The sequence below is a fragment of the Exophiala mesophila genome (genome assembly GCF_000836275.1).
Source record: "Exophiala mesophila strain CBS 40295 unplaced genomic scaffold supercont1.4, whole genome shotgun sequence".
Lineage (NCBI taxonomy): Eukaryota > Fungi > Ascomycota > Eurotiomycetes > Chaetothyriales > Herpotrichiellaceae > Exophiala > Exophiala mesophila.
Genome location: NW_015622507.1, coordinates 745,362 through 772,088, shown reverse-complemented (window position 1 = coordinate 772,088; position 26,727 = coordinate 745,362). Strand labels below are relative to the sequence as shown.

General features: G+C 50.8%; 7 protein-coding genes across 9 annotated transcripts; 5 read left to right on the top strand and 2 right to left on the bottom strand.

The window, feature by feature from the left end:
* The first annotated feature begins 1,710 nt into the window (after positions 1 to 1,710).
* Positions 1,711 to 2,771, top strand: PV10_05509 (uncharacterized protein). The gene is made up of 3 exons (XM_016370188.1): positions 1,711 to 1,742; positions 1,795 to 2,545; positions 2,608 to 2,771. The coding sequence occupies exons 1-3, from the start codon at positions 1,718 to 1,720 to the stop codon at positions 2,711 to 2,713; spliced, it is 882 nt and encodes a 293-aa protein (XP_016222481.1). The 5' UTR covers positions 1,711 to 1,717; the 3' UTR covers positions 2,714 to 2,771.
* A 525-nt stretch (positions 2,772 to 3,296) lies between these two features.
* Positions 3,297 to 4,630, top strand: PV10_05508 (uncharacterized protein). The gene is made up of 3 exons (XM_016370187.1): positions 3,297 to 3,425; positions 3,508 to 3,789; positions 3,851 to 4,630. The coding sequence occupies exons 1-3, from the start codon at positions 3,330 to 3,332 to the stop codon at positions 4,004 to 4,006; spliced, it is 534 nt and encodes a 177-aa protein (XP_016222480.1). The 5' UTR covers positions 3,297 to 3,329; the 3' UTR covers positions 4,007 to 4,630.
* PV10_05507 (uncharacterized protein) lies at positions 4,627 to 7,730 on the bottom strand. The gene has a single exon (XM_016370186.1). It carries the CDS (start codon positions 7,655 to 7,657, stop codon positions 4,736 to 4,738), a length of 2,922 nt encoding a protein of 973 aa, XP_016222479.1. The 5' UTR covers positions 7,658 to 7,730; the 3' UTR covers positions 4,627 to 4,735.
* Positions 7,731 to 7,923: 193 nt separating this feature from the next.
* PV10_05506 (uncharacterized protein) lies at positions 7,924 to 9,126 on the top strand. Its single transcript, XM_016370185.1, has one exon. The coding sequence runs from the start codon at positions 8,061 to 8,063 to the stop codon at positions 8,955 to 8,957; it is 897 nt and encodes a 298-aa protein (XP_016222478.1). The 5' UTR covers positions 7,924 to 8,060; the 3' UTR covers positions 8,958 to 9,126.
* A 224-nt stretch (positions 9,127 to 9,350) lies between these two features.
* Positions 9,351 to 11,698, top strand: PV10_05505. Of its 3 annotated transcripts, none has more exons than XM_016370182.1 (4): positions 9,351 to 9,564; positions 9,638 to 9,892; positions 9,956 to 10,029; positions 10,091 to 11,698. In XM_016370182.1, exons 1-4 carry the CDS (start codon positions 9,448 to 9,450, stop codon positions 10,206 to 10,208), a joined length of 564 nt encoding a protein of 187 aa, XP_016222475.1. In that variant the 5' UTR covers positions 9,351 to 9,447; the 3' UTR covers positions 10,209 to 11,698. The 3 variants fall into 3 exon arrangements, with proteins under 3 accessions (XP_016222475.1, XP_016222477.1, XP_016222476.1); XM_016370184.1 differs by having other exon boundaries at positions 9,956 to 11,179; positions 11,247 to 11,698; XM_016370183.1 differs by having other exon boundaries at positions 9,956 to 11,698.
* Positions 11,699 to 12,765: 1,067 nt separating this feature from the next.
* PV10_05504 (uncharacterized protein) lies at positions 12,766 to 14,720 on the bottom strand (the record flags this gene model as incomplete). Its single annotated transcript, XM_016370181.1, has 2 exons — positions 12,766 to 13,758; positions 14,428 to 14,720. 2 exons carry the CDS (start codon positions 14,718 to 14,720, stop codon positions 12,825 to 12,827), a joined length of 1,227 nt encoding a protein of 408 aa, XP_016222474.1. The 3' UTR covers positions 12,766 to 12,824.
* Positions 14,721 to 18,958: 4,238 nt separating this feature from the next.
* PV10_05503 (uncharacterized protein) lies at positions 18,959 to 23,994 on the top strand. The gene is made up of 3 exons (XM_016370180.1): positions 18,959 to 20,307; positions 20,537 to 21,643; positions 21,727 to 23,994. The coding sequence occupies exons 1-3, from the start codon at positions 19,802 to 19,804 to the stop codon at positions 22,253 to 22,255; spliced, it is 2,142 nt and encodes a 713-aa protein (XP_016222473.1). The 5' UTR covers positions 18,959 to 19,801; the 3' UTR covers positions 22,256 to 23,994.
* The last annotated feature ends 2,733 nt before the right edge of the window (positions 23,995 to 26,727 follow it).

The window sequence follows — 26,727 nt, the reverse complement described above, 5'->3', positions numbered from 1 at the left end:
CGCTTTATTGATTTCATAGTTCAAATTCCTTCCAACAATTCTTGTGTCTATCCCGTGTTTCGGTCCAACAGCGCCTATGGTGTAGTTGGATTGGGGCGTGAGGGACAGTTCGCCTGGCATGAGACAGCTGCTCTTGGGAATTCCTGCATAATTGGATGAACCTGACTCACTGGCCTTGTTCCTGTAGTCTGCGGACTTCTGTGGTATATACATCACAGCGCGCAGGTTCAGGGAGCTGGAGTTCTACACTGATTCGCACCACATCGGTGGTGGCCGGGGTAGAGAGCACCTGACGAAACGACGGAAAAAACCCCCCGCCGGGGTTTTCCCTCCCCAAGCCCTTCTTGATTCCCCTGATCAAGAGGTGCTTGGGAATAGGTTTTTGTTTTTTTCAAAAAGTCTTTTTTGGAAATATCCATGGCGGGAATCGAACAGTCTGAAGAGCAACATGTGACAAAGCGCGAGGGGGAGGGATCAGTACCAGCATCAGCGTGACTAGTGACACGCGTACCATGGCGCGGGGACTTGTTTTTGCAGGAGAGCACGATGGTTTGCTGAGAGCAGTTGGACCTCGCGCTACTTTTCCCTTTCTTGTTGCACAACTCACTTCTCATCGCTCACGTATTTCTTCGTTGCATCTCCCACGGCATAAAGATAGAGATCATCTTAGACGTTTTGAATCCTGAGTTTGGTATTGCGCTCGCCTTTCCGCCTCGCCACTCGCTGGGGTGAGTGACAGGAGACCATGGTCGTGAGTGGATTCAATGATAGTAAAGCCATCTTTAAGCTTTGTTCACATTGCAGATTTATTCAACAGAGGTCTTGATTGTCGAAGAGTTCATTCGACTTTTGTTTGTTGGAGATGTTGATGGTCGTTGACAGCTATCCAATCAAGTAAGCCCGTCTCGGACCTCGACGGCCGGGGTCTTGTCTCAAAATCTCGGCAAAGTCCCCACTGAGACTTCTACTCCGTAGGTGCCCCGATACGTTCCACAGCCAGAACCCTCTTTGCGCACATCGTACGTATGCAACGTCTTCTGCCAGATGCACAGGCTGCCTCCACATGGATCCGGATATCGGCGAGTGATGGCTCCCCGTCTAAAGCTATCACGACACGAGGCGACCACTACCCAAGGATGCGTAGAGGGTGATCATGCCAATCTCACCAAGGATCGCCAAGGCTGAGAACACAGACACGTACGATGCATTACACCAATGTCCAACAATACATTTACTTGATCACCTGGTCGAGCTGAAACATTGGCCAACGAGTCAGGACAGGTATAACATCGCACTAAGAGATACCTTGGTGAAAAATCCTTGGTGAAAAATCCTTCGTAAGAAATCCTTTGATCCTGCAAGCAATCCTCATCGCTGAGGACGTGTGAGCTGTGGTGGAGATACCCAATTTGGGCAACAATCCGTACCGACGGTCAAAAGTCCATCCGAGCACCTACGACGTTATGCCAGTGTCAGTCTACATGTCATTGTCCATCATGCATAGAAAAATAGAGCGGACTAACTGTCATCTGCGAGAGCTTTGATGCTGGCACAAACATAACGCCGAATTCCGATAAGTCCGAAGTATAATATGCTGAATATAAAACGGGGATTTTCCAGAACAACAACGTCTCCACAACTCCATCATTAGTTTTCCTTCTGCTGGACGATCACTAGGAACAGGGTATCATAATAACGACGTCGAGCAGTCAACAACATGGAAGAGGCTCTGAAAGCAGCTGGTAACTTCCAGCTCCACTCCAAGTCATAATTCGGTTGGCTCACTCTCTGTAGGCATCTGGTTCATCCCCAAGCTTCATCATGACTCCTATCCATTTATAGACTCGTCAAAGGCAGACCTTTCGGGAAAGTCAGTCTTGATTTCTGGAGCGTCCAAAGGCATCGGAAGAGCAACTGCCATTTCGTTTGCAAAGGGAGGTGCTTCGAAAATTGCCATCCTCGCAAGATCAGACCTCTCTGCGGTGAACCAGGAACTGTTAGACGCTGCAAAGAAGGCAGGTCGGGCAGAACCCAAAATCCTTCAATTGAAAGCCGATGTTTGCAAACGCGCGGAGGTAGAACAGGCCGCTCAGAAGGTGGCGGCCGAGTTTGGTACATTGGACATCCTCATCAATAATGCCGGGTATCTGGAAGGCTTCCTTCCCATGGCGGAGACTGACCCGGACGAATGGTGGTACACGTTCGAGATCAATGTCAAGGGAGTATACCTCATGACTCGATCCTTCTTGCCTCTAGTTCTTAAAAGTCAGGACAAGACCATCGTGTCGATTTCTAGTGTCGGTGCCCATCTCACTACCCCTGGTGCCTCATCCTATCAGACGACAAAGTCTGTATTGCTTCGACTCAACGATTTTCTACAAGTTGAGTACGGCGATCAGGGGCTTCTGGCCTACGGAATCCATCCCGGCGGCGTTGCCACTGAACTGGCCAAAACCATGCCTGAGTACCTGCATGCTTCTTTGACAGATACACCAGAACTGGCGGGTGACACGTTGGTGTTTTTGACACAGGAGCGCAGAGAATGGTGGGAAGTCCTCTCGGCAGTAACTGATACCAGCACCGTCACTGACAGCTCCCATTTTCTAGGCTTGCCGACCGATACGTGATGGTGAATTGGGACATGCAGGAATTCTTCGACCGCAAGGATGAAATCGTTCAGAAAGATCTCCTTAAGGTCCGACTTTGTCTCTAGGTTTCTGCCGGTGGTTGATTGTGAGATGAAGCGTGTGAGAGCTCGACTACAACTGCGGCTTTGTCATTTATGCAAACGACCACAGATCCGCTGTGGGATGTTGTGGGAAAGAAAGGCAGAGTCCGTAACTGTGGTCTAACCACCTTAAAGAAGCAGTATGTTTGGTATTCAACTTAAGTAACTCCTTAAACCTAGAAATGTAACGGCTACATTTCGATATTCCATCATGCATCAAGATGTCACAGATTCAAGCAGCCAAGTTAAGCTGGAATAAACTTCATTCTATGCGAGCACGGCAAGCCTTTATCATAAGCGGTTGGTTCAAGTGGGACTAACAATTCGACCCGTCGGGCGTCACTATTGGCGTGGAGGTGCCATCAAAGCCCCTAAAAAGTTATTATTAGCCTAAGATCTCCAGGGCCCCAGAGCCCCTCGGCCCAAGCTTCCCCTTAATCACCGCCTATCAATTCTGCGATAGGGGCGCTCGTCATCCGTGCGCGAAAATCACATGTGGCATTCCTGACACACCTGTCAACATCTACGTCTACTGTAGCTTCGCATCTTGACAACATCCTGTCGTGCCCTTGTATTGTCTTGCTACCTGATCCATCTGATCATGCCCACCGGCATCCTCATCACCACCTTGCAGGCGGCTGGCTTGTCAGCGATTTCAAACACACTAGCCCAATTCATCAAGGCCAATCGAGAACAGGTAAGAGATGGCATATCGCTCTCCCTGCGCAGGGACAACTTGAGCACCAGATCGACCTTTTCTGACATCGCATCTTGGACAGCGCCCACTGGGAGTCAGCCTCCGGCCGTTCCTTCAATTTGTCTTATTCACAATCATTTCATGTCCGCCCAACATCCTATGGCAGGATTTCCTCGAGGACAAATTCCCAGGCTACACATACGATGTCTCGACCGGAACCAAGTCCCTTGACAAGGCCAACACCGCGCGCAAGTTTCTGTTCGACCAGACTTTAGCTGCATTTATCAACACACTAGCTTTTGTCGGCGCCATGGCTGCATTCAAGGGCAAAAGCCTGCATGGCATTCAAAGAGAACTCGAGAGGGTGCGTGCGCCGCATGTCCAGGTACATAAGACTTGATAATTGACATTTCCGATGATCCTAGGACGTCGTACCTCTCATGATCAGTGGCTGGAAACTCTGGCCCCTCGTCTCCATCATCAACTTCACCCTAATCCCAGTCGACCGACGAGTCATCCTAGGCAGCGTGGTCGGCTTGTTCTGGGGTATATACCTGAGTCTTTTTGCGGCAGTAGATTGAGTCCACACGCTCTCTCTAGTCTTCTCGGATTTTTTTGTTTGAAAAACAAAATAAGATTATCGACTACTAAGTACTACTTACTTAGTTAATTGGGCAATTGAGAACAGGGTGATGAGTCGACGAGTCCTTATGCTTCGGACAGGCGCTGCCTCCTTGCACCAGAATCAACCTGGTCGCATGGTACTGGAGGGCAATTGGCTACCCAGACAATAAATCTGGACCACTCCGACATCTAGCAGCAGCTCATCCCGCAGAGACCACCGTACGGTTACACGACTACTTCACCTCGAATCTCGCGGTCTTCAGCGATAATAAGACCCTGTTCATATTATATGCTGGGGTGTGGGGGATCTGGCTTCTGGGAACAAGCAATGTAAGACCTAGTCGCACAACGAGCAGTCAAGCAAGAACGAGCTATTGCTCGACAACCAACATGGCTGCCCATTTCAACGGGTGTTGATGTCGTATGGGCCTAGTTGTCGCGGGGGGCTCCAGATATATTGATATTAAGGGCGATCTCCACGATCTGCTGGCATCGCCTCTTGTCACGGCGCGCTAGATTAGACATCAATGGGGAAATTTCATGTTTTGGAAACATGTGGTGTTCATACAACAGTCTCTGTACTCATTGTTGGCTATTCAACACTTGATCTGACCCTCGCTCTGCTCTCGCCTAAACATTACCTATCGCTTGGGCCGAGGGGCCTTCCTCGACACCATTTTCATTCCCTATATAGGGGGCCCATACAAGTCACAATTGTACAAGCTGCGCTGGAGTACTCGCAGCACTGCCTCCCGTTCGGCTTCATCATGTGGTCTCCACACGCGGCGAATTTCATTGTACACCGCTTCGACCTCAGTTCGTGAGCCTGTACACCGGGCGAATGCGCGGATGATCCAGCATACCAATGATCGCGTTGCCCTCACTTGATGAGGGTTCCACGAAACCTCCCGCGACTGTTCGTCTGAATCCACGGTATCTGAGTCATCAATCTCATCTTCTTCCGTCTCAAGTCGAGCATCCCTAGATGGATCTCGTTGCTGTTTCTCCCCGATGTCCGCCTCAGGATTGGTGCTAGGGAAGAATGGTGACGTGAAGGATTGATTGTCAATAGCATCTGTTCGGTCGTCTGCCTTGCCCGTGTCGTACTGCTGGTCCTCCCCGGAGCGACTCGGATCGATGGTGATGCTCGGCGGCGGCAGTACGTATTCCCCTTCTTCAATATCGAACTGTCTCTCCCCCAACGGGTAATAAGTTTGTTGCTCTTCAGCCAGTGACGCCATCCGCTCATGACTCGTGGAGGGGTCGTCGAAGAGCTCAGAGTGAATCCGCTCAATGTGTTTACGCCGTTCACGCGGAAAGAGTGCCAGATCGAGCACGAAATCGTTCCATGTGCTTAAACGTTTGAAAGTTTTGCGCGAAAGGTCAGCCCCTGTCTGGTTTTGATCCTGCTTTGATTCCGTCTTGTACGGCATCGACTCGGCTTCTTTCACAGTCGGAAGTTGTTTTGAAGAAAGTTTGTGTGGTGACCGCTTATATGCATTTCGCTCCATGATAGCGGCAAGACACGCTTCCCAAATCAGTTTGAGCCGTTTGATGCTCCACGTCGCATGGGGGTAGGTCGTTCCGCCATGGAGGGCAAACCCTTTGAACAGCAGATGGTAGTTGATGCTTTGCAGGGGCAGACCGAAAATTTCAGTCATCTCCTTCATCAAGACCACTATTCGATCCAGGTTACCGGATTCGTTGGCGTGGTGCGAAATCATAGTACGAAATGTTTTGTGGTCAGGCACGAGTGGCATCATGTCTTGCAATTCCTTGTGATGATCAGGAAGCACAGCTTCTAGACGTGCAGCGTTGAGTAAGATTCTGCCGAGGGAATTGGACGCCAATTCACGATCGATGGTCACCTCGTCCGATCCAGGGTAGCGCTTGAAGTAAATAGGTTGACCGTCTTCCGTTGTACTGACATGCAACCGAGAATAAAGACTTTTCATCCGTTCATAGATCTGCTCTGCGGCCGAAGACTCCCCAGCGTTGATTAGCGAGGCTATGACACAGTTGAGCACGAGAGTGTCGACAATTTCGCCAGCATCCACGAATTCTCGATAAGCTTTGCGGACAGCATCCCCATCCCGCCGGAGACCATGATAATAAATCACGCTGACTCGACCCAGGCGGTTGAGCCGAAGACCACGAGTGTGCATCTCCTTTAGAATTTTCTGAGCAATCGAGTATTTGTTGGACCGTACGGCGAGGTCGAAAAGGATGTTGAACGTCACATGGGTAGATTGAACACCAGCTTCCTGTTCCATCTGCCTCCAAACTTCGAATCCTCTCATCATGTCTGCCTCAGTGACTCGTCCAAAAGATCTGCCGGCCAGATAAATGGCAGATGCCCATTCTGCTCGTGTGATCGGCAGACGAGCTTCCTGCATGTCATCTAACAATGATAAATAGCGAACCATGGAAGTTTCACTTTTACTCCATGGCGTTGACATGCGTTGTAAGAACAATCTCACGGTGCCGGTGGGCAGAAACGACACACCGGGGCTGGGGAGCTGTTGGTAGGCCTTGAAGAGTGCCGAGTTTGAGGAATAGTCATCCGCTAAGAGATCGATAAAAACCTGGAAAACAGCAATCTCCTTGAGCTGTCTTGTGACGAGGTTCTTCTCTATTTGTTTGAGGGGGTTCTCACGGTATTCACCGTCATAAAATTTCTTATATGCCTGAGGGGGTGCGAAATCTTCGGATAGCTTGAAGGTGTAGTCTTCAATAAAGGTTGGAGTGGGTGATTCATCAGGAGACTCGGGATCAAATCGTTGTTGGTGAGAATAAAAATACAGATCCACCAAGTTCTTATAGTCATCTTTTGATAGGGTGATTTGCTTTCGCTCAGGCTCAGACGATGAGGACGGGTTCTTGAGAGTCTTTTTGGTCGCGATGCTTCTCTTAAAGTCCCTTCTTGCTTTTGCTAGTTTCTCCTCGAGATTCCTGATAGATGCAAGCAGATTCATTTGCCCCTTCAAATCTTCCTCATTTGGTGGAGTTGCCGCCTCCTGTGTGGCGGGCGCAGTGTTTGAGGAAACACCATCGCTGGTGAGGTTTCGCAAGTTATCGACATCGTGAAAGAATGCGAGGGGTAACCGAGATTCTTGGGCGAAATCCAAAGCGTTGGGCTCGAAAAAGTCCCACGGGTTAGCCTTAGCCTCGGCTTTTGCAGACCTACTAGGGCTGGCTCTTATAACATTATCGGCTCTGCGCGCCGAAGAAGCATGGGTGCTCTTTCGTCGAGTCTGAAGATCGCTGTGAAAGAATGTGAAAGGCTGCGTAGTGTATTTCGTCGAGGAGATGCAAGGCGGGCGTGGAGTGGTCGCAGGAGCTGGGCTAGACTGTGATGTTTTGCGCCTGCTGCTCGGCTTCTTTGCTGTTCTTTGCGAGATACGTTGGCACGAGGTGGTGCGTGACAGAGCATCATAAAAGACCGTCTCGGCCTGAAATCGATCCGCTGGGGATCTGGAATTAAAGGCCAGACATCGTGAAACGTTGGAATGAGTGGGAAGGGCAGGAACGAGGAAATCGAGAAGAGGCGTTATCGTTGCGGCATGTCGCATGCTCTTACAACGCGGGTTCGTGGCAAATTGATGCATACGAATGAGCACATGGTGTTAAGGAAACATGTCTTGATTCGGAGGCGAGTGCTAGCTTGATCTGATGACGGAGGTTGACCACGAGTTGGAATCTCTCCCAGGTTCTTGTATCAGAAATAATTTGGGTGATGCTGTCGTCCTGTGGCACATGTGGCTAGTGAGTTGGTGGCTGACACCTGACGGCCGACGGATTAATTATAACCCGAAAGGCATGGCTAAATTTGTGTGAGACCGCAGGAAGCTCTGAACATTACCACATGATCAAACTCATCTACCACAGACTCCAGACAAGTACCCTGATCTGGGAGGTGCTTCTACGGGCGCCTGGAATCGTTGGACAATCTTCAGGGGGCAAAGTACGAGGCCACGCGCGGTCTTTCCCTCTCCCAGTCCGCGGCCAACGATGGGCAGAATCAACCTCACGGCGCTCAATGTCCGCAAGACGGCGATCAATACCAGTAACTTGAAAGGCACAAAAGACGCAGTTCATCCATGCTGGGCCGGAGTTCTTAGTGAAATTCCTCCCGCACAGGTTCTCATCCGTCAGCAACCTATCCACCACACTTTTACCAAGACGCGCACCCGATCTCTTCCAAACGGCAAAAAGACACAGTACACTCGGCTGGTGGAGCCAAAGAAGTCAAAGTCAGCAGCGACGAACCGACGGCTGTTTTCTCCTGAGAAGTTGAGATACGAGGAGGACGCTCTGCGAAAAAGATTCTTCCAGGACCATCCATGGGAACTCGCACGGCCACGGATGGTTCTCGAGACAGATGGTCAAAGGCACAAGGACATTGACTGGTCGACAGGCATCATGCAACCAGGAACACCTTTGTCTGGTGAATCAGTCGTACAACGCCAGCTTTGGCTTCTGGAGAACATGCCCGACATCACACTCGCCCAAGCCTACGATATTGCCCGCAAAGAGTTCTACGCGCTCCGGCGGCGGGAAGAAACTCGAAATCGGATTGCCGCCGAAGAAGCCCAACACATGGGTGCTCAGTTTGGCATGAGCTGGAACAAGGTCGGCATCAAGATTGAAGGTGGAGTCTACAATGAATGGGAGGCATGGGGTAGGGAGCGGCTGATCGAGCAATTGGCCAAGAACGCTGCACTGGCTGGAAATCCCCAAGCTGCGGAAGAGCAAGCATCAGAACAGGAGAACAGTGGTGCGGGTTCCAAAACGGGCCCTGCCAGGGTGGCCACCGGCAGCGCCGTTTTCAAAGAAGAGCAAAATCGAAACCAGGTCGTGGGACGGTCCAGGCCTTTGACTGACCTGGTGAATGAGCTTCAGGCATGAACAAGTGTACAATAGAGCAGGATGCGGTTGGGGGAAAGACGGCGCATGGATAGATGATGTGGTTCAGCTACTCTACATATCCAGTGGCATCACGAGCATGGCTGTTATAGGCCTTGTCATCAACAGTAATGTCTCTGACACTCTGAATATAACAGTGAGTATGGCTTTGTTATGTGTAATTCCTGCGGTGCTGTAGTCGTGCTGTAAATAAGTAGACAACTTGGAACTGAAGATCGCCAGGTGAAGAGTCTATTCCAAAACGGGTTAGACGCAAATAGCCAGAGAGCCGACCAAGGTGACATCCATGAACCCAACTGGAAACTTGAGAGACGTCTGAAGATTCAAAGACCTCAGTCATCTACCTAAGCTGTCTCGCTCCAAGGGTATTGCGACCTGTGGCGGGGCTTGAAGGTCTTCAGGGCTTGAGTGTTACTCATTCAGACGTGTTTTACCGACTCAACAATCAAAAACAGACCTTCATCTTGTCATCATGGCAGCACCATTTCCAAATGTCTATCATCTACGAACAGTGGCCGAGACATCATCGAAACCGTGCTTTGTGTGCTACAAGCCAACGTGCAAAGTGTTGATCACTCCCAACAACAAGGTAGGTCTCCAAGGGTGCGACCAGTTTGAGAAGGCTGTCCCAGGCAACCTGTGCCAACCGTTGTGTAACTCAGGATTTCTTCTACACGTGTGTTGGACATTTAAATGATGCGGGATTCGCCTCTCCCGTCGTTGATGCCGAGGCCGAAGCAGCCAAAAAGAAGAAAGAGTTGATGGACAAGGAAATCGAAAAGGTCAAGCAAGAATACGAAGAAAGGCAACGATTGAAGAAATCCAAGAAAAAATCAAAGGACGACGACAAGGACAAAAAGAAAAAGGACGATGAGGACCAGGACAACTCCAAAGCTGAGAAGGAACGAGATGAAAAGGTAGGTCCCAAGACCTTCCTCGTGCGCAAATGCGCGGTTTCGCTGAGATAGTCAACAATCTAGATCAAAGCCATCCAGTCCGGTGGGGAGTCCAAGGACCAAGGTGATGACATTGCTCGGATCTACGCTTTGCATAGGTCGGTGACATTGTGTTTTACGCGCCCAACTCTTGATCGTTGCAAGTGCTGACAGTCGCAGAAACTTCTATCAGATTAGGCTTGACAAGCTGCGGAACCTTGAAGTAGCCAAACGGAACCAACAGCGACTGAACACCCCAGGATTTTTCCCCTCCACACCAAAAGGCGACTTGGCATAAAAGCAACGCCCAGCGCGATGTCATATGCGGTGGTGTTCTGGCTCGACTGAAAGCTCTTTTGCTACTTTTGGTTGCCGTCAGCACAAGGCCGGCCAAGGCCGGCCATATTCGCAACCACCTGCCCTTGACACTCTAGTTGTAACATCGTTCCGACCGGTACAGGGTCCAATACCTGAGCACATGTTGCTGTCTTTGTTCAGAGCACTTGCATGCAGCGCAAGGATGCGGAGGTCATGCGAGTAGGATAACCAAACACGAGCATACCCGAAGGGTATCTTACGCCAGCAAGGATGACTTGGCGGGATGGTCAGCACTAACGTCGGAACGAAACGCCTCCACGTTCCGTTCAAATTGCATCTTGACACGCGAGAGAGAGAGGGCTCTGTGTGGTTTCCCGACGGAATTGTGCTATCACAGACAGGGCCATAGGGCTGTCATTGGACCATCGCATGGAACAAGAATGACGATCGATGTACCATCATCATGCATCCTGTCAATCCCAAGCCACCTTGTCGCGATCCAGTCAGAAATCTCGAGTTTCATCATCGCGCAGAGCCGAAATCAAGTGGAGGTAGCGACGTTGGTCATGGCGATCAGAAGCCGTTTCATCCTACCCATAGGACCAATTGACGCACGACTTGGGACCCCGAAAGCTTGCATGTGGGCATCCAAGCCGTGATGTATGGATGGTGACTGGATGGACTTGCCGTTCATGAATTGGAGAGCCCGAGATGTCACTGTGGAATCATCGGTCCGTCCGAGGTCTCCTGGTAGTATAGTAAGTGGTCAGGATCGGACGGCGATAACCACAGAACAGGCTAGATCAGTATCCGTTCCTGGTCAATGCAGCATGCAAATATCGAGGAGAGGAGGTCTTGCAGCGCCAACGCAGTAACGATGACCGGGTTCTTGCATGATTCGCTGTGAGGGAGGTGTGAATACTCATCAAGTCAATATCCTCAGGTCATAAGGTGAGAACGGCGACAATGGTGTTGCGGAGTAAAGTTCACCCGGCTGACCTGGATCGCGTACCCAAAGTTCCTTCTCGTGAGAAGTTAGAGATTTGGCGGCGTATATGGTTCCCCTCAAGGAAGGAACACCTCGCAACGACCGTTTTCCTAAGTCGGATAGCCCTATTGGGCCAATCACAGAGGCTGTATGTCGCCCTGCCTGATTTGGGAGGCGTTAGCAAGTCGACATGGGGGGATCAGCAGGGCTATTTGGTATCGAATCCTGGCAGGGCACACAACAACCAGAGCATCATCACGATGGGCAGGTTGGCTCGTGAAACGAGTCCCCTCTCGCCCGGGGTTCCATCAACATCGGGCAAATCTTGTCTCCTCCACAGCGATGACATGGTACTGTGGTAGACCGTGGGGGTTCCCTCATCCGAAAGGTTGCAATGTAGGTATGGGCCGGCCGTTTCTTGTCAGTGGAGGGCGATAATATACATATCATCTGATACTATCGGTGAATTGACCAGATTTGGCAACTTATATTCGTATTCGTTCATATTTCTGATAGTCAGCAAGCGGCATTGACACAGTTTCCTCCCTGGAATGGACCTTTTCTTTGAATTTTTCTGTTGTGATCGGAAGAGGTCTTCATGTGGCTCTACGGAGTGTGTCGCGGGTGAAAGAAGGTGTGCCTTGGCTCAAACTAGACAGGAAAAAGGTTGACAGATACCAGGGCAGCAAGCCCCCTACAGGCTCTACTACAGCAGACCCACCTCTAGGTGTCTAGCTAGGAATGCTTCTTTTCTGGGGTAGCAGTGGCGAAGCTTTCCAAGAACACCGGATAGGTTTTGATATACGAATACTTGATCATTAGTTGATGGCTTCTAGCCTCGACGGGCTGACATGTTGACACTTGAACGGCAAGACTTTAGAATCCAAAGGGGAGGTGGAGAAGCATCCAATGTTCTCAGTGGACGCCAAGACAGTTTGTTCGTGAGACAAGGAAGGTACTACCTACAGGCTATGTTGTCGAGGCTCGTGGTTTCCTCTCCTCTATCTGACCATGGGCACCTGCCGTCATGCTCCTTAAGCCTCGGGCGGTGTGCGCCACGTGGCGCTACGGAAAACCCCCCCTCCAACTACAGGGGCCGCAAGCGCCATTATTGGCTAAGCCGTCTCTTTGTACTCCGTAGGTGCAACAAGAGAAGTCAAACGCTGACAGCTTACCATGTGTCAGACGACGTGGATCACGTTCAAGTTATTTGGCTTCCCAGTGAGACGCCATTTTATCATCCAACGTGTAGGGCAGCGTCGTGATCAACCTGGTCTGAAGAGGGGGACGCTCTGAAACAGCACCCTATCAAGTGGCCAATTCTACTACAGGCCCATGTAACCTCATGCCGAAATAGTCTATTGCATTCTTTCTATGGCAATCTTGATCATGAAACAAGGTGCATCATGTCACAACGCTACATGAGCAGCTTTCTCACCATAATAGCGTCGGCTTTTGGCAGATGATCGAGATCTCCGCTGCCTGGATCGCGCGCAAAGTTCCTCAATCGTTAAAAGACAGATGATGGCTAAGAAAATGAGTAATGCGGCGTCATTAGTCTCGATCGATGACAGTGTGCAGCCTGAGGACTCGTGCACAAGGTCGTGGCTAAAGATTACCGCTGACCCCCCGCTTCATACCAGGAGGCAGTCGAACGGCCGGATGAAGTCGGTCTGCTGCACCAGGCTGAAGCTTCAGTTGACCAATGCCAGAGGCAATGCCGGGGCCTCGTTTCTGTGCAGGAACTTCATCGACCTTGGCTTTACCAACCCCAAACCCAGGCGTAACCCATCCCCCACAGCTACACCGTAGGCCTTGCCAGGCAAACTTGCCGATATTGGCCCCACATTTCGGATTAGGGCATGTCAATCTCCCATCCAATGTGCCTGACCCAAGTGTGCCCTTCATCCAACTCAAGGGGTGCAGGAAGATATGTGCGCAGCCTTCGTTGCTTGGATCCTGGTGTGGAGGAGGACTGTGGTTGATTATGAAATTGGACTTGGCGATCAGGCGGCGGCACTTGCGACACTTGATGTCGATATCGGCTTTCGACTTTGCGCCCGGTGCTGGATCTGACGTGGTAATGTCAGGATATGTGATTTCTGGGTCTGCTGCAATTTCTTTGCCCTCGCGACGGCGACTCCCAGTATCGTCATCCTCACCATCAAACCCATCGATTTCGTCTTCATCTTCTTCGTCTCGCCAGGTGATGTGATCCAGTTCCGGCGCCTGGTTGACGGATAGAGCTTCCATCACATTGCGTGAATTCATCCATCTGCGGTAAATTTTGTGATTCTCAAGCTCAGATTTCGTAGTCGGGCAACCCATCTCAACGTACATGCGGAGTTGCTTCATGAAGCCTTCATTGGGCTCGACGCGTGGCCGACCCTCTCGGAGGAGGGCAAGAGCTGCATCCACGGTGAGCGGTGTCGGTGGCAAGGGAACCATCTCTGAAGAAGTTGTTTGGGCGGTCTGTGGTTGCCGGGAATGCCAGAGAAGGTAAGCCAGAACTATTGTTGCGGAGCGAGAGATTCCCATGGCACTGTAGTAGAAACATGGTCAGCATGGGGAGCCTTTGATATTATGGTATTGTGAATGCCGCATCAACAACAACATCGAGCCTTGATCTTTACTTCAGCCCATTGAACATGGCTGTAGCAGGACATCAGCACATTCGCTTTGAGCCTTGTCGGGGAGCACCATTGCGATGATGCAAGGCTGAGATACCCCCCAGAAGTCTTGGCACAGCGCGTAAGGCTGGAGTGCACACCTCAGACCTCACAGGTCTTCAAGTCCATACAAGGCCATTGCAAGGGGGACAAACAGTGGGGTCGGACAATTCTTGTTTGAAAGAACGAAGCACTGAGATTACCGCGGGCGATAGCCCGACGGTGCAACCCATTGTCTCAAACTTTCAGTTTTTGCGAATATAGCAAATGTGAGAGATAAGTTCTGCCAAGAGACTGCACCGACCTGACCTTAGTCCGGTTCCATGTATTGTGACATTTCATGGGTAACAAGCAGCAGGAAGCACTTTCGGCCACCCAGAGGCAATCGTGCGAATTGCAGGTGGCATGCAGTGCCTTTTGGGGCAGACCAAATCATGTGGCTGGATGCGGTGAAGATGGGAAATCGGCCACTGTGGAACGGAGAGAACCCATTGGTTGTTCTTTGTAGGGCGAAAAGATCTACAAGTGATTTTGGGACCTACCAATGCACAAGCACCCCGCTTTGACGAGGTTGGTCAGATTTTGCGTCGGACAGCGGAGCAAGATCCGCCTCTGAGCTTTCATTGTTTGACCAATACTTCAAGCCCTGGTCAATGAAAGCATTGCTCTGGGGGAAGTATTCGAGAATGTTGGAGTCGTAAACATCATCAAGGGGGATCTGGAAGTGTTGAAAGCCTTTTATCATCGGAGAGTCGCTGGTGAAGTGGTAGTCGAGCGCCGACACGATGTGTGTAATATTAGCCTCACGGAGGATCTGGGGCCGCCGTAGGGCCATGAGCCTGTTTGGACGTTAGTTCCCGAGGGATTGAGAGACAGCAGGATGGATACTGCTTCAATGATGGGGTTCATTCGTGCCAAGGACGTGAAAAACAAGCGATAATATATGGCATTTACAAAAGGGGGGAGGATTCACACACCCATCAATGAAGAGATTGTAGCCTGGGCATTTGCTGGGCATGAACGGGATACTCATGGTCAGACCGGTAGGATGTTACGAGAAAATTTAGGAAATTGCAAGAAGTGTGTGTTCGGTGTCTCCAGCCTGTATGGGACCTTGGGGGCTGAGGCGGTCAAGTGTTGGACGTGGAGGAGATGAATTGGGCTGATCAAGAGTTCTTCCTTGTTGATGGTGAAGTGGGGGCAAAGGCTCCAAGGATGTTGTAGGGATCTGACAGGTCGTGTTGCTCGTAATGATCCGTGTGGCTCTGGATGTAGGAGGCGAATCCGTTGTCACCTTGTGCCGAATGTCTCCAGAATCTATCATGCACAGGAGTTGAGGGATCAAGTCACATCAGTATGTACCTAGATAGGCAGTTGTGATGGAGGGATCTGAAGTGAAGACTTCAAATGAGTTCTGGTATGCCAAGCACCGAAAATGCCATCTCATTGGCTACTTAGTTGCAAGGCTCTGGCAAGGAAGGTGCGTGGTGGGCAGCACCGGGCGGTCGGGTCTTGCGAGCCTTTAACTTAACCGAAAGGTCCGAGGCATTACTCCGTATTGATAAGACACAAACTTAGGTACCTGGTACTATTCACTACGGAGTATATCTTATCGTATTGGGGTATTATCTCCAACTGATTGTTCGGCTTCTGTTCATGTCCAAGACTCGATACATTTGGAGGCGCTTTACCATTCACCATCAACTACTATGTACCTACGGAGTAGTACTGCAGTTGGCCTTTTCAAACATCGTGTGATGGAAGTCGCACCCCAACCAGAGATGACGTAGTGCCAGTTGCCATTTTGACGTGGGACTCTTCTATTGATTCGCCGTTTCCTTTATTTGCTTTCTCTCCTTTGTTGTTGTTAAACTCTCGATTCATAGTACTGAATGTCTAGTACTGAATGTCATATTAGAGTCAGATTTTGCCTTCAACTTAACGATGGAGTGAAACTCTTCCAGAACAAGTCTGTTCTTCCCTGTACCTCCTTTAAAGAATGCTACAATTTCATGTATTGCCCCCAACCGCCACCGGTGCACCTTCCTGTTTTGCGCAATTCCCCGTCCCCGCTTCTTCCCCTAAAGGGCTTACGATTGCCCTCTCATGCTCCCCACCATCTCCTCCTTTTGCAACCTAGGGCCAAAATCTCAGACATGCATACCTACCTATCATTTACAATCCATGACAGGCATGACAGGCTCCAGATCTGTTTCGTCGCAGGTAATAGCTAAAAATATCCAATTGAATTAGTCCTATGTGGCAATGGATGCAATTATGGATCGTGCTTTATCATCATTGCAATATCTCAAACGGCTACGATGGAAGACAATCCACAGTATGTCTTGTGGCTGGCTACCGGAGATGAGTTTTCAATGAAGTTGGCACCATCGACTCAGCTGACTCTGTCGTGAGTGTCAAGAGACTCGTGTAGTTTCATTTGGCGCATCATGGACCGACATGCCTCATATCAAGCCTGGCGCCATGCTTGCAGTGATGCGAGTAGTAATCTGCTCATGAGGAGGAAAGCTACTCCGTATGTGCAGTTGTAGATCTGTAGATCATCTGACCTATCGCATGAAGCCATACCCGAGCGGCGTCCAACGCCAGCCACAGAAGCCTTGGGCACTAGGAAAATGCTCATTGTTCATCCAACGTATTGGTCCAACAAAATGACACATTTGACATAATGTGTAACGAGGTCTAAGGTTGGGAAAGACCTGTGATCAGCCCTATGTAAAGCGTCTGTTGTGTCGGGAGAAGTGGGGCTTTGATTGGCGCAGTCATGCACCTCAGCCCACCAATAGCAATACATGAAGGGCTTTTTGGAGGAAGAGTGGCTCGACCAGAGGCAGGCAAGAATCTCAGTAGCAGACGAGGAACATTGCCCCAAAATGGCCATCAGAATCCTTCATACAGGATGCTCGGAAACGATCTTGAAGACGCCGGTCATGCAGCCACCATCCAACACGGACCATGGCCTATGCAAAATACAGAACCATCGTACTTGGACCATACATGGAATGATTCACTCTCACCTTTGTCCAGCGTTATGCTTTCCATTCTCTCCCAAAGTTACCTAGGCATCAGTACCCAGACCTGAATGAGGAAATTTCGAGCCCGTGTCGCACGAACGAGCGTTAGTGCGCATGGTGTCAGAAAAACGGCTCTGCCCTCCATAGAACTCGACAATAATAGCGGGCCCGAGGGGTCATTGTCGGTGGCCGCACGATTACAGGGTCAAACGAGCCTTGCTGGGCGCCCCTCGGCCTCCTGGTGGCGCTAACAGAGATGTCCGTTTGTGGCCTGCAGTGGTGATGATTCGTTGCAGGATCGGTTCCAACTTATTGATCTCACCGTAATTGTGGTTGGTCGATCGTAAATGAGAAATACTTTTCCAATGCCAAACGTGCCGGTGGGTTAAGTCATCAAAAGAACCAAGGATGGATGCTGAGTACCTAGGTACTTTAATGGTTGCTAGTTCTCGACCCCATTGGGAGTTCGAGGGGGGAGGGGGGAGGGGAAGATGCAAGCTGTATGACTTGCAATCATGGAGTGTTGGTTGGTTACTCAACATTGATGTGTCCCGCGGAAATCACAGGTTTGGCAAGAGAGTGAGCAAGCTCGAAATACGCTGCTTGCCTTAGGCTGTCATTATTGTTACTTGAAGATCGGTATCGTATACAATGAGGGGACGTTGGGTACCTATCATCATGTCGGAGTTTGGAACGAGTGTTTTAAGACCGAAGTGGCATCTTCCATGGACACGGCACCACGAACAACTTTACCAACTGGGGTTTGGGGTTGGCAAGACGTCTAAACTTCCACGAGGACTTATGGCGCCAGCACAGACCAGATGGGGAGCCTGCTAGGACATACGGAGTACTGGAGAGTACTACCTCACACTTTCAGACTGTGTATTCGTTGGATTTATGCATTCACCGATTAACCAGAGTTGGTAAAGTACTAGGTACCTATGGTTTGAGGCTTCTTTAACGAACACACGGACTACCTTACCCATGTGAGTACGAATACTCCTGTCGGTAAGGAGCCACCGGGGGGGGCATTTACGAAGTTAGACTAGGTGGCAACGGCTCCTACATAGAGACACTGATCAAATACGGGTTACGGGCAAGGGACGAGTTCCACGACACTTTTAGTGACTTATTACGCGTTGTGGTAGTAGTGGCTGTCACGATTGGGTAGCATTGGCACCCTAAGGGAAGGACGAGGGACCCTAGCAGGACCCCACCGCCGGCCGGCAGAAGCCTTTTCTGACGCTAGAAGATGGTCATTGCGATCTGCCCGAGCTTCCTTTTTGCTGTAGGGCTGAGGCACACCAAAGGTCGTAAGTTGTACTCCCGAGGACTCGAGGGAGTCGAAGGGGTGCCTCGCAAGCCTCCGACTCTTCACAAGTTTTAGCGCCCATTCCCAGGGCTGGCGTGCATCGGCAGGCCCCTCTCCCACGGTATTTATTAGTCGACAACGTCACAAGCCCAACAAGGTTTAAACTCTACAAGGCCCCGCAAGCCCCGAGGTGTGAGGTGCGACAGGGTCGTTCTGCCATTGGGACCACGGCGCCCGGGAGCCTTCTCCATCTCTAAATTAGGCTTCCAAGCTCCAGCGCCCCTCTAGAGGCCGATTGCCCCAATGGCGCCTTGCGGGCGTGTCTGGTAATTGAGGACCCCTTGGCCTTGAGCTTTGCTGGAAAAGGCCGTGAATCCGTGGCAAATAACGAACGGCGAACGGCGTGGCCATGGTGCCATGGGCCATTACCCACGGACCCGCTTGGGGAAGGACATGGCTGCATGGCTGCATCTCGATTGTCCCTGTCAGGGTTAAGGCTAGAAAGCTCCACGCGCGAACGCAACCAAGCCCTGCACAGCGGATGCAGGCTCCAGGGTACCTCCGTCCCGCCGGCCTGGCAGAGCGACGGTGGCAGTGGCAGTGACAGTCGCAGGCTGAAAGAGGCACAAGAGGCTGTCACGGCTGTTTGGTTTGCTGCAGGCGGAGCTAGCATTTTGCCCTTTCGCTTTCGCTTTCGCTTGCTGTCGTGCCTTTCGTGCCTTTCGTGCCTTTCGTGCCTTGCTGCCCTTGTGCCCTTCTTCTTTTGACTCGACTTCCTTTCTCCATTCTGCTCCATGCGACGAGGCGTCACACTCAACCAGGCTCAGGCAGTGGGGTGCTCGTGTGGATGTCAGATGTACAGTTTACTTTCCGCCTTTCCACTCCTTCTGCTTCCAACACCATCACCTCCTCCGATCCCATCTCGCCATCTCCCACCCTGGACAAGGCACACTGCTTGTGTGAGCAACCCATAAGCGAATCCTGCGACCCGATCATGTCGGTCACCATCATTCGTGCTTTGCATACACTCCTTTCTGCCACTGCTGATCGCTGTTGGCCTGAATCCTCTTCCGCATCCTTTGCTTCCTCACACCCTGATCGACCTTGATTGCTCATATGGCGCGACCTGCCTCTTGCTAGGCTTCAATACTTCCTCTCCTCGACCTTGGCCTCCTTCAATCTGAAAACGCCCCGCCAGAAATCCTGTCCTTACCGCTGCCAATAAGAGACCCTCTTCGATTCTCGGAAATCTTTGTACGACCATCCAAGTCTGTCACATGCACATATACACATCCCCCTCCACAACTATTATCTTCCAGAGAGGTCCACCCCTGCAGTACCGTCTCCAGCATCCATCGTTCATTCCTCCGTAAGTTCAGTCAAACAAACGGATCATACGTCAGCTAAAAGGGCCGGCAATCACTGGATCCACCGACTTGAGAATCAGGTCACCATATTGCCACCGTCGAACATATTCACAGACGTACTGCTCCTTTGGGGGTTGGGCCCGAGGCCATCTGAACCCGTCCTGGCTCTCTCAGATGTCCTAGTGACAGGGGAAACAAAACCATGAATATCTCTCGGCCTCCCTCCCAGGACATGGTATCAATGTCACGGAGGGATGAGGCTTCCCTCTCTCCTCGCTTTACTCGACGCCGCTCGAATTCACGCTCCTCGTCGGATGGTTCTTTGCGTCTTGGACGTGCCATGTCCATACCTGGTCTACGATTCGAGGATGCTCCTCCTCCTCTACCCCCTCCTCGATTTAACGAAGAGTTGGCCCAAGGCATCGACGTCGCTTGGGCATGGGCCAACACGAACCCATTCGATCATAGTCAAAAATCCTTACCGCCTATTCGCCCGGGCTCTAGCCTCTACAGCGACTCTCAACCTCCATACTCAACCTATCCGCCGACACAAGAGCCCTCACCAGTATTTTCGTTCGACAACATCGAGCGACGCAGAGTGGCCGAGCCATTTGCCACACAAGTTGAAACACCAGCCTCGCATGGTCATTCTAGACAGCTACCCTCACTGTCAGGGAATCATTCTTCACCTTCTCATATAGCCCAACGGTCAGTACTTACTTTCATGTCCTGTATTGGCGATTCAACATTGGTCTATGTTTAACAGCCATTTTCCATTTTCCATTGCCCATCTCGTTGTCTAGCCCTGGCTCTTCTCCAGAAGACCATGATTTTTGACTCCGCGTCGACTTTCCCGCTTGGTGGGGCGGTTTTGGCCCCCACTCGAACTGTTTTGCATCCGTCAGAGGCGGTGGCTGACGCAAGGCTTCTATTTCAGCTTACACGGCGACACTCCTTTGGCGCACGAAAACAATGCACGCATTTCCCAGGCGTACGATCAAAGCCTTCTGTCCAAAATTGGAAAGCAGCAGCCGTCCCCCAGCTCTGACCGGTCAAACTCCGCAGACCCCTCCCACCCGTTCACTAGGCTATCTCTGCGGATCAAGGAACCCAATGCTCTGCATTTGTCCCCTACTGACCTCCCATCTGCCTCTTTGGACCCTGGGAGCAAATGGATTGCCAGCCCGGCATCTGCTGCCCTTTCTCCTGCATCGCGGCAGAACTGGCGCGACTATGTCGACCATGGGCTCTCTTCGGGAGATGCTGTCACTCCCCCTCTCGCTATAGACCCTGACCTATTTGTCCCGCAACGGCGGGCTCTGGGAGCCTCCACCGGTGGCTCCGTTGCGGATAGTGATATCATTCCAAATCCAATGGACGAATCACAACGCGACAGTTATGAGCACAGCATCTTTGCAGATGCAGACATGGAAATCGCTAATGTCGACGGCCATGGTTTTCGCAGTCTGACTTTACCCGACTCGCAACAGCAAGCGGGGCGGCCATTGTCAAAGCAGGGTCTCAAGCGGCGTGCTCGTTCCCCGCCATCCGACATGCTTCATGATGATAAGACTCCTCCGTCGAGCTCTCTCATGGCTGACATGCTTCCACTTGCCAACACTTCGTCATTACCACACTCGCCAACTGTCAGACACCAGGTCAAGTATGGATCAGTGTCCTCTACCTCTTCCAGTGTGAGGCATAATTCCTATGCATCGCCGGTTGCTCCTTCAGTCGCAGGTAGCTCTATGACTAGCATATCATCACTTGAGCGCCAGTCTCCTCTCGACCCTGTGCAGTCGACATATCTGGCCTCGGCACATCTGATCGCTAGCCCTGTAGCTTCGGCTGCTCCTGCTCGCAATTTACTGTCTCATTCATCGCACCAGTCCCCAACAGAAGCAACATCCCCTGGCCGCACCATGTCGAGCCACCCCAATACCGCAGAAAGTCGACATACTTCTGCCAAACGGTTTGGAAATCATTTCATGTGTGAATGCTGCCCCAAAAAACCCAAAAAGTTTGACACAGAAGAGGACTTGAGGTGAGTATCGACTCTGTGCAGAATAACTACTGCGACAGCCGACCGCTAACCTTTTCAATCAATTACTAACAATCTGATCCTAGATCCCACCAAATGGAGAAACAGTACACCTGCCAGTATTGCAACAATCGTTTCAAAAACAAAAACGAAGCCGAGCGTCATCAAAATTCTCTGCACTTACGACGCCAATCCTGGTCTTGTGCAGCAATTTCCAACTATCAGGCAATATTTCACCCTGCGCAGCCGTCCACCAATCTTGAACGCGATACCTCTCCCACCGACGCCTGTGGATTCTGCGGTGAGGAATTTGCTAATCTACCGACACCTGATTGGAACCACAGAATTGAACACCTTACCACCGTGCACAAATTTGGAGAATGCAACCAGGCAAAACGATTTTATAGAGCAGATCACTTCAGACAGCACCTCAAGCATAGCCATGCCGGTCAGAGCGGGAAATGGACCAACATTCTCGAGGCCACCTGTCTAAGGACGAAACAAGATCCCGCGACGTTCTCTCCCGTGGGTAGTGATTCAAGCCCAGGGCGGGGTTTCAGCAGTCTTCCTGACCATCCAATGGACGGCATACGTGAAGCCAACGACGAAACCTGAACGGCAGGAACTCATTACAGACTCATTCAGTTACCGTCGCCCCATGCCGGCTCAACAAGCCACGTGTTGCATGGTAGCCGTCTGCACGCGACCGTCATATATGCCCTTCTTGACCGGGCCATGTAGAGTCTCGAGGGGAGACTCACCACGTTCATACGTCCATATTGGGAGCGCACATTGGTCATTTCGACTTTCGTTCACATCCAATTGAACATTCGTTGGAGAGTCGGGCAGTTGCGGCCGCAAAACTTTATGCATCGCTGTCCTTCAATCCCTGGATTGACTACGAATGAGCATCGAGTCAACGCCGCAGAAAGCGACTCCTAGGCACCATCTACTGCAAGTAAGACCCGCAAAGTCTTTCAGACCACCCTTTTGAGGTCTGATGTCTGGATTGTGCGTTTAAGTCACTACGCTTTTTTGGCACAATTCGAGTTTCCTGACCTCCACTGACCAGGGCTCGTCAAACGCCTGGCAGGCTTTTGATTGCAGTTCACCTCTTCTGTAGCAACAAGCTCATGTCACACTCGAGTGGCTCCAGGATTGGCTTCGTCGCTGCCTGTCACGGATCAAACCGAGTGGGGAAACTCGTTCTGTTGTATGTGCTTACCCTGCCGAGAAGGTCTGCCGCAAGGAAAAGTGGAAAGGCTATCCGAACTGTGGGATTGCGGGCATTGTATGGTCGACAAGAGATCTATCAAGTCTGGGATTAGACTCCTTCGCTGATTCGAGCGCTTTCGGGGACACCGCCTTTGCATGACGCTTGCGAGCTCTCGTGCAGTCTGAGAATCAGACGAGTACACAAAGCCTATTGCATGGCGCCACGCATGGCGCCCTGTTGGGATGAGATCATTTTTGAATACATGTTGAACTATGATGGCCATGATTGGTTCTGCAGGCATAGGCGGCATGGCCGACGTACAGTCGGTCGCAAAAAGCAACCATGTTTCTTGAGGATCACAGTACTTCCTTGTCCTCACAGCGCCAAACTCGACTCGGTATTTTTTCAAAGAGGGGCGCCCTTAGTGCTTACTCTGTACAGTCGGAAAGCGAATTTCTTGCGCCTTTCCAGATATGGCCCACACAAATCATACCCTTTATCGACCGTTTCAGATTGACTTTTTCGTCCCGTCCAGGAGCGAATCTCGGCTTATATTGGTCGATCAGTCGTGGTAGTGGACCCCGGACGCTCGGGAGACAAACAGTCGCCGGAGAGGGTCGTGAAGCCAACGATAAGTCATCAATGAAACACTACCAAACGTTACCACCACTCAAAGGCCCCTCGGCCTGGTTTCTCAACCCTGAATCGAACAAGCGAATATACACGGAAAACATTACAAAGAGGGGGTATTGTGATTGACCAGGCTTTACGATTTGCAACATCATGTCTGACACCGCTGCTAGGATGATCCTCTATGGACGACATGGGTATGTAATATTTAGCCTAGATGCCATGCTTGTTTTGCTGGACATTCATACCCCGCCTCGGAACGAGGGTTATATGTTTGCATGCTTTTGGTTCGACCTTGTTTTGAACGAGAGGGTTTTGTAGAAGTACCGCCTTTGTTCTAGGCACTTTGACAAAGAGAAGTCCTTGTCTATGTGGACGGCATGACAAGGAAGACAGCGGACCGTTCGTAGGGCCTTGCTTCGCATGCAAGGCCGGCACTGACAACGTCGAGACGAGCATCATAGAACGTCTCCACCAATGTCCCATATAAGAAAAAGCCTGTCCTCCGTTTATCGGAAGTCTCATCATTTGATACGAGAACGTAGTAAATGTAGATTAATAAGTTTCCCAGAGATTATATATTAATCAGGTGAGCCTCCCTATAAGGCGATTTCCAGTTGAGACTAGGATTTCCCCGGAATTCAGACTCGAATGACAAGTATGTGTGTGTACTGAGCCTTAGGATCCATGTTTCGAACCACTTCGCAATCCTGCAGCTCCACCATCATCATTGCTCGACAAAATAGCCTCCCAGAGATTCACATCAGCTGCTTGGCTCACGATAGATGTGTACAACACTGTCTCGAGTGTAAATATTACCTTGAGCCAATATCATGTAGGCAGACATGCCAACTCCTGTGTATTAAGGGCTTTGACAGGTCCAAATGATTTTGCCCGATGTAGCTGCGTGTGTTGTGAAAGTTAGATTAGAATCCCTGAAAGGATGATCATTAATCAATGAGAACATTAACCAACCGTGATCCCACTCTCGAGCTGTGGCAAAGACCCCATACCCACCAGCCGGTGGACGGGTGTCTCGGCTCATAAACCAAGACGGTAGTATACGAGCTTCACCCCAGAGATGTGTGTATGATCGTTGGCCAGCTGTACCAGCCAAAATGTATGTATGCTGGATGGATTCAAGGCGGACAATGCTGCTGAGAATCCTGCAGAATGGCATACAAGGTTCCCCCACAATGGTCCTTGGTGTTGTGATGATCGATCCATCGCTGCCCTCCCCAGTGTCAATTGGTCGAATAGTCAGGAATATGGACATACGCACAGCCAATCCCGCAGACTGAACCGTCGGATACAACATGAACATTGCTCCGCATGAATTTGATCCTCCATGATTCTCAATCAAGGAACCCTTCCTTGGCATATCTTGATATCTAGCTATCGATCCGGTTGCGCTGGGATGCCCAGGGCGCCTGAAAATGCCAGCATTTCCTCCAGACGGAGCAGATTGTCACGATATGTGCGGAGTTGTTGGTCTTGTACCTACCTATCGAGGGCTTGCTATGAATCAAGATCGTCTGGTATAAATTCTAAGCAGGACCATAGTTGGTGCTGGCGAGGGGAGTTCCAGCTTTAGAAAGTACGTCCGCATAATGAAGGTCGCTTCTCTTCAATGCGCACACATACACAAAACCCTGTCTCACCGATGCTGTGGAACCACCAGAGCCGCCTTGTCGAGCAAGTTCTGGAGCATTGCTTTTGGTGTGAATTTCCCGCACTGGATGATTTGAGTTTGCTTATCCATAGAATCCCCAAGCCTGAGGTCGAGGTCAGTATGTCATCACTCGACGCAATACACGGACAGGAACTTGTCCGAAGGCCGGTGCCAGAAATGGTCTTTCATCAAAGACTTGTCATTGAGAGTTTTCGCAGTGGTGTACCAAAGTGGGACAGGACTTGTGGGTGTGGGTGGGTATGTGACGGATGCACCCGAATTTCATCGTCTCGAGAAGGGTCGTCTCGTAGAGAAGCACCTTGGCTCGCACTCATGACGATGTACCTGCTCTTAGGCTAATTAACATGAAGGCGTTGAAGATTCTTGGGCCACCAGAAAACTCTCAGGCAGGGAGAAGCAAGGCGTTGTTTGAGTCACCACACTGGAAGCATTCTTTGTGGGCTGGCTGGAGCATAAGAACTAGTACTCCGTAGACTGTTCCCTGTGTCTGCCTCGTACTCCATAGTTGAGTGGGTAGGTGCGTGCCGTTCTCTGGGAACTGGAGTACAGTAAAAGGACCGTCCATAAGGCTGTTGGTGTAATGGACCCTAGTGGCTATGCAGTGCTATGCATACTCCGTACGCGTGTGCATGTGTGTGTGCGTATGCGTAGGAGGCCACGATGGTTCACCTCGGATCCGGGTCCGTGCGGTTAGATCGCAACTAAGTCTTGCCTCCAAGGAACAAGGCGTCCCGTATCGTGGTGTTGTACACGATACGAGGCGGCCGAGGGGGCCCAGTCCAGAGCTGTGGACTGATGGTAGGCTCGATGCGAGCTAGAGTTGGCACTTCCTATTCAAGGCAAGGGAATAGAATCCTTCATGGTTTGGTTGCTTTTCGTGGTCGGTCCTCGGGGGCCGGCATGTTTGACACCATGGTCAAAGCCGAATAGGATGAACCAGTCCCGCCTTGTTGATCCCACACACCATAGAGGATCTCAGCCCCCAACCAAAACTCGAACACTCCTCGGCTAGCACATAAGCGTCTCGCGGGGACCTCCATGTCAAGTTAGTCAAAAGATACAAAAATAGTTGGATTGGCATACTCCGTAGATTTGTTGCGGGGTGTTGAATGCCTTGACTGCGTACGAGCGGCATACTATTTCGATAGGGTGTTTGTTAAGGTGGCCGCCTTACCAATGATCCAACAAATCTGGCCTTTCAAACGGAAGCCTTTCCTTGGCCGGTCAACTTTCATCCGTGTCATCCCTCACATTCAGCTCAGCCAGGTTCTCCGTACATCGAATCCTCCTGGGCCTCGCGTTGTTGATGGATCCTGCGTCTACGATAGTCGTCTCGGCTCCAGCAACCATTACTGGTTATTGCCCTTGCTTCTTTTCCTGGTTCGTGAATTCAATAGGAACGAAGTTCTCAGTTCTCGGCCCTTGAAAGTACATATGCACTCGTAGTACATGCATGAGAGCAGTAATGAAATATGATCACGTGATTGCTATCCCACATACTATCGTCAGCCTTGTCACCACAGCCTTGCCTTGGGCAATATTGATGCC